Genomic DNA, 11,251 nt, shown 5'->3' on the forward strand with positions numbered 1-11,251 from the left:
CCAAATACTTTGGAATAGTGTTACAAATTAACTACATTACACGTTACCAACATGATCATTATACATCACTTCAAGATCGTGTTTCAGCAGAGCACTTCACATTTAGATTTACATGCTAAACAATTATTTGAGCTCTTTAAGTGTCTATTTGGTAGAAACTATTTCTCCTGAGGAACCTTGGAGAAAAAAAGGTTGACAACAAGTTTGTGCAGATCAGGGCCTCAGTCAAGATAGGATTTCTTTACCTCATGATAATGAATAATTCAGCCTGGGAGACTTACCTGGACAGAGCCACACAAGAAAAGGAGTAAGAAAAGGATGTGTCTGAAGTAACAGTGGACTCAAATAAGAAAAGCCAAGGAGAGGGAAGAAAGAGGTCGATAGACTATGGAGGAGGCGGAGAAGAAACGGCCGATTATCTCTGCTAGAGAAAGAGGTCAGTTTGAGAAATGTGTATGCCTGCATGTGTGGTTATGTATGTATGTGTGTGTGTGTGTGTGTGTGCATCCACATGGACTGTATTATAGCTGAACTGTTTTTGCTATGAAATCTTGCACAGCATTATACAGTTGTTGCTCCATACTTGTTTGAGATTTCTACTTTGTTTAGAATCCATTCCCCAAAAAGCAGAGGAAGTAGGTTAAAATGCATAACCATAGAAAATAAGTCAAAGAGCTCCATATGGAAATCATCAGAGACGATGCAGCCGGAGCCAAAGAGCAGTGGGTGTGCTATACTGCTGCTTGGAGCGCAATCTGTTGCATCATTTTTACCACCATCCTCCTCCTCCTCCACCTACTCATTGTCAGGCCCAGGCCCTGGACGCTACAGCCTGCCCCCTACAGTTGGATATGTCAACCATGACTTCACCAAACCCAGAAGTGCAGCATATACCTTCCACAGTCGTATGAGCAGTGCCAGTAAGTTGTCAGTTATTTATGTATGTTCTGTTAAACTTGCCCTCAGTGGACCAATCGTTGACTAAGGAGTGCTACAAAGAAGTACTTAATGCTAAGCTGGAGCAGTTAAAGTAAAGGAATAGCACTTTGATGGTTTTTGGCCTTGTTTGCAGTGGTCTCTGTGGACTCCAGCCCAGGACCGAGGTACCACGTTGGATCAAAGGTCACGCGCTTTGGCAGCATGGAAACGCCATCTTACTCCATTTTGGGCAGAGGAGGGCGCACAGGAAGTAAAGGTAAAAAAGAAGGAAAAACCATTCAACCTGTGTGATTGACGTTAGATATTTGGACAAGCATTAGTCATCCATCCATTTATCAGTCCATCCACCCATTCATCCATTTCCCCCCTAAAATAAAGGAATAACTTCAAACTAGTTTCCTTTTATGTTAGGTGACCTATTCCAGACTCCCGGGCCCGGAGCCTACAGTCCAGAGAAGGCTCCGCCCCTCAATGGCCACCGCAGACCTCCATCACACGTTATTGGAGCTCGAACCAGATACCGCTCTGTGGATGCAGTACCAGCACCTAACAGGTAAAGGCAAGGAGGAGAGGTAGATTGAAGGGCAATGAGAGTGGTGTGGCATCACCTGTTGGTTTGTGGATCCCTTTCCTGAAGCCTTCCAATATCCATAAATGGAGTTCAAGTTAGCGTTTAGTGTCAATCTAGGATTTAATTAATCTAAAATTGTGCACAGATTTCTTGAGCATTCTTGAGTATTAAAACTTGCAGCCACTGTTACTAGGCTTTAACTATATTTATTTCTGCTCTAAAGTTCGACAGTACAAGACTGAAGATTGCCTCTAATATGGAGTAAGGGTTAAGTGGCTATTTGAGGAACCTCAACTTTTTAAGCACTTCTGCTTTGAATATCATTCCCAGCCTCAGAGGTTGTTGCTTAATAGCGTCTGATTGAGCTCCTTTGTTTCCTAAACTTAGAGGGGATAGCCTGCTATATCCACCCCAGCCATTTCCTACTAAGTCCACAGTCTTTGATAAATATGGTTTCCTTTGTTTTTTAGGAAAGAAGAATGGGCTTGGGAGTAAGAATAACACCAGATTTACCATCTTACATCACACTCAGTGCTCCTGTTAACCTTTATATTGTTTTCGTCAATCTTCCAGTTACAGTCTTCCTAATCTTCTGGGACATCATATTCCTCACAAACCCTCCAGTGCCAGCTACAGTTTCTCAGCCCGGAGGAAGGTCGGCGCTCCCTCTGAAGATCTCGCCACAACTCCCGGACCAGGAAAATACAACAGCACCAGCCCGGACATTTACCGTCAGCGCCATCCGTCCTTCACCATGCAGGGGAGGACTAAAAGCCCCAATTATTCTTCTGCTATTCCTGGCCCTGGCGCCTACAGCCCGGAGAGATTTCATTTGCACCTTCCAAGACCACCATCCTTCACTCTGGGCATCAGACACTCTGAGTTTGTCACCCCACTTGTGGTAAATGTAACTGACTGACAATGAGGATTTGCTTCAGACACCTTATTTTTATTCTTTTTGACTTGACAAACCAACACTGTTACAAAATAACAATAATACAAAAAATACTGACTTAAACTGGAAATGTAAACTGTGCGCATGATATCCATTTACAATACTCTTTAATAAATAAAACAAAATATAAATAGTTTGTGTTTGCATTTTTCGTGCAGTTAAAATACCAGAAAATGAAATTGTTTACTTCAGTGCAAGCTTAACAGGAAATGGGTAAACAAAAAAAGGAAGTCAGTGGAACTTCCTACAGTCTTTTTCTTGGTATTGTGATCTTCACGGGCATACTCCAGTCGCTGCATTTGCCCAGACCAAGCAGCTCCCTAGCACACACTTGGAACAGGTATGGCCTCCCTGGGGTCAGGGCCTTCAGTTCAACCGTGGTGTTCTCATAAGGACCCAGCTGGAGGAGAAAATATAGGATACATATGTAAAAACACACATAGTTAACACCAGAAGGCTACAAGTCAGCCCAGTGGAAAAAGATACTGGTTACTTTAAGTCACATATTAAAACGAAGTAAAGGACTTATAAATAGTTGATGAATCATAAACCGTTGAAAGTGGACGGAAGAGTTTAGTAATAATGCAAATGTGTTTGCCATCATTAGTCATACTTTCAAATCAGTTACAGTGTGTGCTGATGCACATTTTTAAAAATTTTCAGTAAATCATGACCAACATCTTAAAAACAGTTTATGAGAAAATATTTTCACACAATTTTGAACACTTGAAGTCAAGTTAATGAGTGTTGTAATATTTAAAAGGAAACAGAAAAGCTACTGATGATTAAATGATTAAATTAAAAACTGGATCCTGTAGACGATGGGAACTTTTTAGAAAAACAACAAGTACAAAAAAAAGCAATTTGAGGTTGCTTCAAAAAGTTTGGGTAATTTTGAACTTGCACATGTGATATCCGTGTAAGCGTTAAGTGTGATGTGCCGCTTACAAAACTTGTGGTTGCAACACTTTTATGCAAATATGGTGTGATGAAAATCATACTTACATTAACAGACCTTCGGGTCCCCTTGTTTTCCCACTGGTAGATAATCTGGTATTTTAGGGGGAATATTGCCAAGTTGGTCCAAGTAGGTGGAGGAGACCACTCAACCAACAACTTTCTGTTGTTAGTAGGGGAAACCCGGACATCAACGGGAGGATCTGGTTTCACTGAACACATGGAACAGATTTTTTTTTAATTGTTTTTTTGTTTGTTTGTTTAGATAAAAACAGGAATTGAGTTATGAAGCTAAGTGAAGTTTGACCACATTATGTGTAATTTCATTTCTCACCTATATCCTCCAGCATGAAGCTTGTTAGATGGGAGCTGCTTCTCCCAGAATGAACTGCTGTGATGTTGATGATGTAGTCAGTAAGAAGCTTCAGGTTGGGCAGCTGGCAGATCCAGAACTGAAAAAAGAAGAAAAAGAGAGAGACGATGAAAGAAAACTTTGGGGAATTCACAAAATGACGAGCACTTGAGATGATCAGAATTAGTAATCAACCACAGATCACAAATTACTGATACCCTGGTTTCCTCAGACTCACAAGATAAACTTGAAATGATTCAAAAAAAAAGAAAAGAAAAGAAAAGAAAAGAAATGGGATTTTCCAAAACTCAGCCTGTCCCGTCAGGTTTGTGGATCATTCCAGTACAGTAGATACAGTACAGTGGATCATTCCAGTACAGTATGTATGTGTGTATGTGTGTGTGTGTGTGTGTGTGTGTGTGTGTGTATATATATATATATATATATAGATATATATAGATATATATATATATACACATAGTACAACTTATCTAAATGAGTTAAATTTTGTTGCATGAATTCTGGAAACCACCTCTTCTCCTTTCTCTTGGCTGTTCGCAAACCTAAGGGTTAACGTCACCCCATGACTGAAAATTCCCTCCACACTATGCATGATGCATGATTTCAGTCTCAGGATCCAGGGATTTTTGCTCATAACAGACAAGAATATATCCAAAAATTCCTAGATGCACAGCCAATGTCAGATGATCTCTTAAGGTTATAAACTGGTACCTGTTCAGAGGATGAAGAGCCGGGTGGAAGGAGATGGCATTCCTTGGTGCTTGCCTGATTATGTCTCTCACTGGTAAACACAAACATTTACACATAAACACATTTAAGAAAAAAAAGGCTATTTAATGACACTTGTTAAGTAGAGTGTCTTCTACTAAAAAGGGGTCAGTGGTTTGGGTCAGCACCCACTAAAACTATTCACAGACTTACCTGTATGTAGCAATGTAATGTGTGGTACGGAAGTGGGGTGTTTTAGGCCAGGTGCACAGGGTCGCATTCGGATAGCTCGAACACCAGCAGTGCACCTTGGGAGCGGAGAGGGGATCTGGCAGGGAAAAACTGGATTTAGTCACTGAGTGCAAAACATAAACACTGATAGAAATACAGAATAAAGAAAAATACAAAATTTAATATTTGCATCGGTATCACTTTGAGAAAAATATTATAACATAACATGAAAGAAAGAAAGAATAAGTGGAAGTGGGAAACATGTAGTCAAGCACAGACTAGCACTCACTCTGTGATGTTCCAGTTCCTCTCAGCAGGTCCAGTGCTTGACTTTCAACAATGCTAATTAGTAGAATCACAGTGACATAGCCACCACCAAACACTGCAGCCCTCATTGCTTCAGAGGAGGGATTATTCACCAAGAGCAGTTTTTCAAAGTAGTTTTATAAATGTTACAGTCAACTCCCAACCCCGGGCCCAAGTTAAATACTACTCTCTTCTGTTATTCCCTTGTCCTTTGCCCTTTTCCTTGCAGATCTACACCTGTCTTTGTGTCAAAGTACAGCGATAACAAGCTGCTTCACAGTCTCGCCTCCCCTGTGTATTTGAGCGCCTCGCAGCTGATCGCGGTATAAAAGCCAAAGAGGTCATTGCGAAAGAGGAAGTGAAGTCACAGCACAGGAAATTCCTTATAAGAACTGAACAGTTATGAATTACTGCATGCTGATTAAGGTTTCCTTACGTCATGAAAGAGAATTTTTTTTAAGTGGTTACTTCTTTAATGGTGCATTTATGGCACAAACGAAAATACTGGTCTCCAGGAGACTCACAGGGCACGTGGATTTACAAATATGCAAAGAAACCTATCAGTAAAGACAAAATCAGCAAAGCCAAGAAAGTCCCTACTTCACATCAACTGTCAGTGCTCTCTGGTACTCTCCTCAGCTCATGGTGTCTTGACTGCCATCTAGTGCACAAATTAGGAATCAGCAGATACAGGTTTAAATCATTCTGTATATACAGACGTGGGTTATCACTCAGGCAATAAAGTCATACTTCAGCAGAGGTATAACCCCCCTCTAGTGTCCAGTTTTATGTCATCTGCGCATTCACAGTCCAAGCTCTCAGACATTTTCTCGATTGACTCTATGAGGCCATGATAGCTTCTTGGGGCTCCATCCAGAGAGGGAGGCACTGTGGAGGTTCCAACCCACTGTGTGAGTCCCGTCTTTGTGTATGTTAAGACTGTGAAGCCCCCCGCTGGAGGTCCGCAGCGAGGTGAAGGCCTTGCTGATCCAGCTGTTCTTTGCTTCCTGCAGATCACTGGTCAGGATTCCCTTCTGGTGCTCCAGCTCCTGCATGAGGATACACAGATGTTTGACTGCAAATACTGCATTGTGCAATTAATTTTACTATGTTTTTACTAAATATGCACTTATGTTTTTTTTTAATTTACATTATCAAAATACTTTTAATAGTTTTAAATAACAATGCCAATTCATATGATTATTGGCAAATTAACACTCAAGTTTTTAATCTATTTTAGGTCAGAGTTATACCTGAATTTAACTGTAATGATTAGTTTTAAATAATTCACTAACTGGACACCATTATGAATTACTTCAACCCTGTAAATCCTGAACCATGAAACAATTGTCAGAAAATTCAATTTTTTTGGAACTGCAGTGTTTACCGAACCTTCTGACCAAAGTTTGTACATGTGAGTTTGAATTTGCATCATATTTGCTACATTAAGCATTTTTTGCACAATTTAGTTACATTTTTCAGGGAAAAAAAGTTTCACAGATGATTTAGAAGTCTCAAAAGCTCACAAAAACACACGTATTAAATATGATAGATTTATGATAATGTATTGTGGAAGTAATGCAATTTATTTATATGCCTGTTTTAAGCATGCCAGATATGTAATTAGAGTACTTTAATACTTAAAAGTAATAAAGTAATAAGTAATGAATCTTGAAGCATTCTTCAGGATTATCCCATTATGCTATTTCTGTGTTATTTATGAAGCAAATGACTTCAAAAATGATCCAGGGTAATTCCTGTCAGCTTTTGAAGTCTCTGTTTTCTGCTACTTCTTCCTGAAAATGTTACTTTGTAACTTTCACTTTCCAGTGTTGTCAAACCTGTTTTACTGGAACAGCGACAATATCTCAGAACCTGGTCCTGTTGTTTGTCTTCAGGGGCTTATGCTTAGTAACAAATGCTTCATATCAGCTTTATTAGAGGTCAGGTGTCAACATATTCCCTATAAAAAGCCAGATTTAATGCAGCACTAGAATAGCAGAGCTCACAGTCATACTAATGACCACTTTAAAATAAAATAATCTTTCTTTTTTTTTATTGAATGCCAATGATCTCTCCCCACCCTATGTTCAAAAAACCAGTTGAGGTCGTTTGAGCAGCTAATCAGGATGCCTTCTGGGCACTTTCCCATCAGGTTTTCCGGCCACGTCTATCCATCTATCCAGGGAGACACCCCAGAGACAACCCAGAACATGGTGGAAGGATTATAAATCTCATCATATTTGTAACTGGCTCAGTATCCCCAAGCAGGAAATGGGACTGGGGAAAGAAAAACTCTATTTAGCCTGTTAGCACCTCACCCCAATTCTGGATAAGCGGAAGAAAATAAATGGATGGACAGCTGGATGGGTGGCAACCAATATTTATCCAGATCTTCCTTGATTTTTCTTAACTGTGACCAAGAAGCAAACTGAGAGAGATATTTTATAGTGTAAAACTACTACTAACCCATGTTATGACAAAAACATTTCTTTGGCATTTCTTTGCTGCATTTTGTTGCCATTTATTGGCTGACATATATCCAGATATCCTCTTATCTGCAAAACACTGACAATTTGTGCATGTTTTGGTTACATGCTTGTAGATATTTGTGAAGGTCAGAGATTTAATCAAGATATGTATCTATGAATGGTCCAGTCCGGTCTGATTCACTGGTCTTACCTGGATTTTGCACGTGGCCTCCACCATCTGGAGTTTGGTCTGGACCAGCTCCTTTTCCAATTCCCCAATCTGAGCCCTGAGGAGCTCCTTTTCCTGCTCCCTCCTCCTCTGCTCCTCCAGTGTGGGACCTTCATCCTTCTCCTCCACGCCCTGTTCAGTCACTTCCTGATCTTCCGTCTGCGCAGCCGTTTCTGAGTCCCGACCTATATCAGACGGTTCATCTGAATTCATGATGTGTTGACAGTGGGAGCAAGCTTTTATTGCACTCTGTAATGTGAAAAAAAAAGAGTGTAGCAAAAATTAAATGATACACATTTTTTTCTCTCAAACGTGACATATGTAATAGATAATCTCTGATGAGAAAGTTGACTAACTGATGAGTTAATAGAAAGGTTGAAAGAATTTTATACAACAACAGGATTTGAGATGAAGCACGGCTTAGGTAAGAGGTGAGATAAAAGAAGAAGAGATGACAGCAAAGCTCCAAAGGAAGAGTGCTACCCTCACCTTAAGTGAATCCATCTCTTCTCTGTGGGCGGCTTGCTGGCTTTCAAGGCGGTTTGTCAGCTGAGAACAGATCTGAGCCAAAGATCACGACTTTAACATAATTAAGCAAAACATCAGCAGAAGAAATGATGTGATTTTAGAAACTCTCTGTACCTGTTTGTAGTCTGCAATGATACCAGAAGACCTTTTGAGTTTCTGCTCGGCCTTTTCTATTTCTCTCCGAAACACTTCCTTCAGCTATAATGAAAGATAACATTCCTTCGCTCAGTTATGCCTGCAGTTAAATATCAAAATCTCTAATGATTATGAGGAAGCATGAATAACTTAAATCTCACCATGGCAGCTTCCTCCTCTTTCTCTCTTTTCTCCTCTTCTGTGATCTGCAGTTGCTGTCTTGTTTCCATAAGGTCTTTGGTTAGTTCGTCCACTCTGTCCTCCGCCTGCAAAGAGACAATCGCAGCAGTCAGCTCAGGATATTACGCTTTCATCGTGAATGAAACTTTTATATCGATGTTGCATATAACTGCAGGGCCATGCACAATACCAGAAGTTAATAATAATACAATAAGACAAAAGCACTGTGCTATTCTAATGAAATGTAAAATGAACGCCAAATATATTATTCTATTACGATTACACTTTATTCATTTCCTGTGGGGTTTCTCTACCCTTTTGAAAAGGGCAGTAATTAATTGTACCTTGTCTAGAGCGTTCCTCAGGGCCACCTTGCTGGTGATCAATTTGTGGGCCAGATTGTCATTTTCCTGCTCCAGACGAAGGCTGGCCTGCTGAAGCTGACGGTTTTCCTTCTGCAAACCACAGAAACAATCTATCAAAGTCTCAGGATTAAAAAAAAAGACATTTTAGAAAAAGAATAAGAAAATAACTTAAACATGTGCTGATCCTAGCACTCATCACAGCAAAAGAAGAATGTTAGGATTGACTTTAGAGACAAAGATCCCCCACCACATATTTGTCCAAAGTGTCTTCCTCGTCATCCATTATTTGAAGCCGGCACTCCTTCAGTTTAGCTTTCTTTGTTGGTACCTAATGGCAGAGAGTCAAAATGCACTAAATATAACAACGCAGAAAAACTGTCATATTTGACAGAGCTGAAGAAAGCTATCTCTTCCACACAGATATTGTGCCGGATGAGGGATGAGCATGACAAATCAAGAACGAGCCCAAGAAAGAGATCCAGAAGGAGATAGCACCAAGATAAGATAAAATAAGCACATGGGGAAATGATCAAATTAGAATGCCTGAGGGAATAATAGTAGAAGGAAGTCTGAAATGGCAATTTCCATATCTCAGATATCTAAAATGAACAACCAGAAATCATTCCCTTTTTTTTCTGAAATTAAAATCCATCCATAAAACATCCAAAGGAATGTTTTATGTGTTGTGATTGTACTTGCAGCTACCGTTTAGCCAGTTGCTCGTGTAATAGATGTAGAAATATTGTAAAGATCAAACCCAAACAGGCCTGTAGAGGCAAGCTAAGAGCAGCACTACACCCATTTAATGCTTTGCTTCTAATCAAGATTCAAATAAGGATAATCTGCAACTTGAAATGAGTGTGTGAGTGTTACAATCTACTAACATAATCATTTATATTAATAGGTTGTTAATATGTATTAACAAGTAAGAAGAATTTTGTTGCTGTAGAGGATAAAAGTAGTGCCTTGTTGGATAGATCAGCCAAATGTGTAATATTTCTTCTAAAATGTAGACATCTAAAAATTGAAATACACACAGGCAGTTTAAATCTGCTTAAGGACAGTACTTGAGTAAATGTAGACTCATGTTCTACTACTTCACTGCTGAATTATGAAGAAAAATAGCTCAAACTGAAAGAAAAAGAAACTTACTGTGAATTTAGGTCCTGTTTCAGACTCTAGACAGGCAAAAATCTCCTCCTCGCTCATCTGCTCAATTGCATGGGGATCGTAAGCATTGACCATGGACACCTCTTCCATCATCTTGTCCAAATATGCAGCTACAAGAGCTACCTCCGCTCAATCAGATGTAAACAGTCAGAGCTTTTGCACGTCGAGACTCCAATTTTAAACAGACCCACGAGAAGTAATGGGGATCCCGTCAGGCCTGAAGGACAATGTGTCTCTTAAGTGAATTAAAGAAGCGGGTTCATAGCGATGCAGTCACCTTCTTTTTCCTTGCAGTGATGATGGTTGCAAGTCCAGTATTTGAGCATAAACAGGAAATATCAGGTTAAAGTCCAAGTCATCCGAGGATAAGGAAAGTCTGTTTATAGTCCAAAGGTGAGTAACAGAATAATACGGCAAAGGTAAAATGTATCTCTGCTTAAATCCTCGTTAGAAGTCAGTCAGAACTGCCTACTGTTTCAGGAAAAACAGTGTTATAGGTATTCGGGCGGTAACAGGTTCAACAGGGTTTACAACCAACCTGAGAGGGAGTGTGACAATAAGACAACCTTACACACACCCACAGCAGAGCTCAGCTTTCTTATCAACTCACGTGTCCATGCTCTCTCTCACACGCACGTATACATGTGTAGACGAACAAACACTTGTTTTTAGAGAACTTTTCAAACAAACTAGTTCACTCTAATTTATTTGGTGAAAATAAGCTCACGCTATGAATTGTTTTTCTCTCACACTTTAAGCTTTCAAACCTCTTTAAAAATTCACTCCAGTCATCTTTTCTTCTACTTTTTTCTCCCCCTTTACACTTTTCTTTGCCAGGTAGAGGTGCTGTGTGAAGCTGCCAGACCCTGCTTATGTATTTAAAGAGTAAATGATGTCGTATTTGCGATCTGTCATCCGCAGGTGTTGGCGTGACAGAGAGCTGTCGCTCTATTATTGTCATGGGCGAAGCAGCCTGACAGGGTATGAAACGGGTCGAGCAGGTAAAGAACTCAATACCAAAGCACGAGTGTGGAATAACAAAGATGATTCTGCATTCGACGCCCTCTTTTTCCCCATGGTCTCGGTGTCACTTTCATGTAATGATGCATGGTTTCTCTTAATTCCTGGCTTGC

General features: G+C 40.0%; 3 protein-coding genes across 3 annotated transcripts; 1 reads left to right on the top strand and 2 right to left on the bottom strand.

Moving 5' to 3' along the window:
* The first annotated feature begins 387 nt into the window (after positions 1-387).
* On the top strand, positions 388-2,429 carry odf3l2a (outer dense fiber of sperm tails 3-like 2a). Its single transcript, XM_063499963.1, has 5 exons — positions 388-436; positions 810-920; positions 1,073-1,189; positions 1,351-1,492; positions 2,084-2,429. The coding sequence occupies exons 1-5, from the start codon at positions 388-390 to the stop codon at positions 2,427-2,429; spliced, it is 765 nt and encodes a 254-aa protein (XP_063356033.1).
* A 242-nt stretch (positions 2,430-2,671) lies between these two features.
* Positions 2,672-5,129, bottom strand: ebi3 (Epstein-Barr virus induced 3). The gene is made up of 6 exons (XM_063497736.1): positions 5,024-5,129; positions 4,717-4,831; positions 4,507-4,576; positions 3,757-3,874; positions 3,471-3,634; positions 2,672-2,865 (listed from the first exon to the last, which is right to left on the bottom strand). Exons 1-6 carry the CDS (start codon positions 5,127-5,129, stop codon positions 2,710-2,712), a joined length of 729 nt encoding a protein of 242 aa, XP_063353806.1. The 3' UTR covers positions 2,672-2,709.
* A 729-nt stretch (positions 5,130-5,858) lies between these two features.
* LOC134646103 (rab GTPase-activating protein 1-like) lies at positions 5,859-10,211 on the bottom strand. Its single transcript, XM_063499807.1, has 8 exons — positions 10,101-10,211; positions 9,196-9,276; positions 8,928-9,038; positions 8,565-8,669; positions 8,383-8,466; positions 8,230-8,301; positions 7,723-7,989; positions 5,859-6,089 (listed from the first exon to the last, which is right to left on the bottom strand). The coding sequence occupies exons 1-8, from the start codon at positions 10,209-10,211 to the stop codon at positions 5,859-5,861; spliced, it is 1,062 nt and encodes a 353-aa protein (XP_063355877.1).
* Positions 10,212-11,251: the final 1,040 nt, after the last annotated feature.

This window comes from Pelmatolapia mariae, linkage group LG16_19 (assembly GCF_036321145.2).
Source record: "Pelmatolapia mariae isolate MD_Pm_ZW linkage group LG16_19, Pm_UMD_F_2, whole genome shotgun sequence".
Lineage (NCBI taxonomy): Eukaryota > Metazoa > Chordata > Actinopteri > Cichliformes > Cichlidae > Pelmatolapia > Pelmatolapia mariae.

Coding starts and splice junctions, on each gene's coding strand:
- odf3l2a (XM_063499963.1), top strand. CDS start 388: ATGGAGGAGGCGGAGAAGAAACGGCCGATTATCTCTGCTAGAGAAAGA. Junction 437..809: donor TATCTCTGCTAGAGAAAGAG/GTCAGTTTGAGA, acceptor ACTCATTGTCAG/GCCCAGGCCCTGGACGCTAC. Junction 1,493..2,083: donor GCAGTACCAGCACCTAACAG/GTAAAGGCAAGG, acceptor TCAATCTTCCAG/TTACAGTCTTCCTAATCTTC.
- ebi3 (XM_063497736.1), bottom strand. CDS start 5,129: ATGAGGGCTGCAGTGTTTGGTGGTGGCTATGTCACTGTGATTCTACTA. Junction 3,875..4,506: donor GCTCTTCATCCTCTGAACAG/GTACCAGTTTAT, acceptor TTCTTTTTTCAG/TTCTGGATCTGCCAGCTGCC. Junction 2,866..3,470: donor GGACCCGAAGGTCTGTTAAT/GTAAGTATGATT, acceptor TTTCTCCTCCAG/CTGGGTCCTTATGAGAACAC.
- LOC134646103 (XM_063499807.1), bottom strand. CDS start 10,211: ATGATGGAAGAGGTGTCCATGGTCAATGCTTACGATCCCCATGCAATT. Junction 8,302..8,382: donor TCATTGCAGACTACAAACAG/GTACAGAGAGTT, acceptor TCTTTGGCTCAG/ATCTGTTCTCAGCTGACAAA. Junction 7,990..8,229: donor AAGAGATGGATTCACTTAAG/GTGAGGGTAGCA, acceptor TTCACATTACAG/AGTGCAATAAAAGCTTGCTC.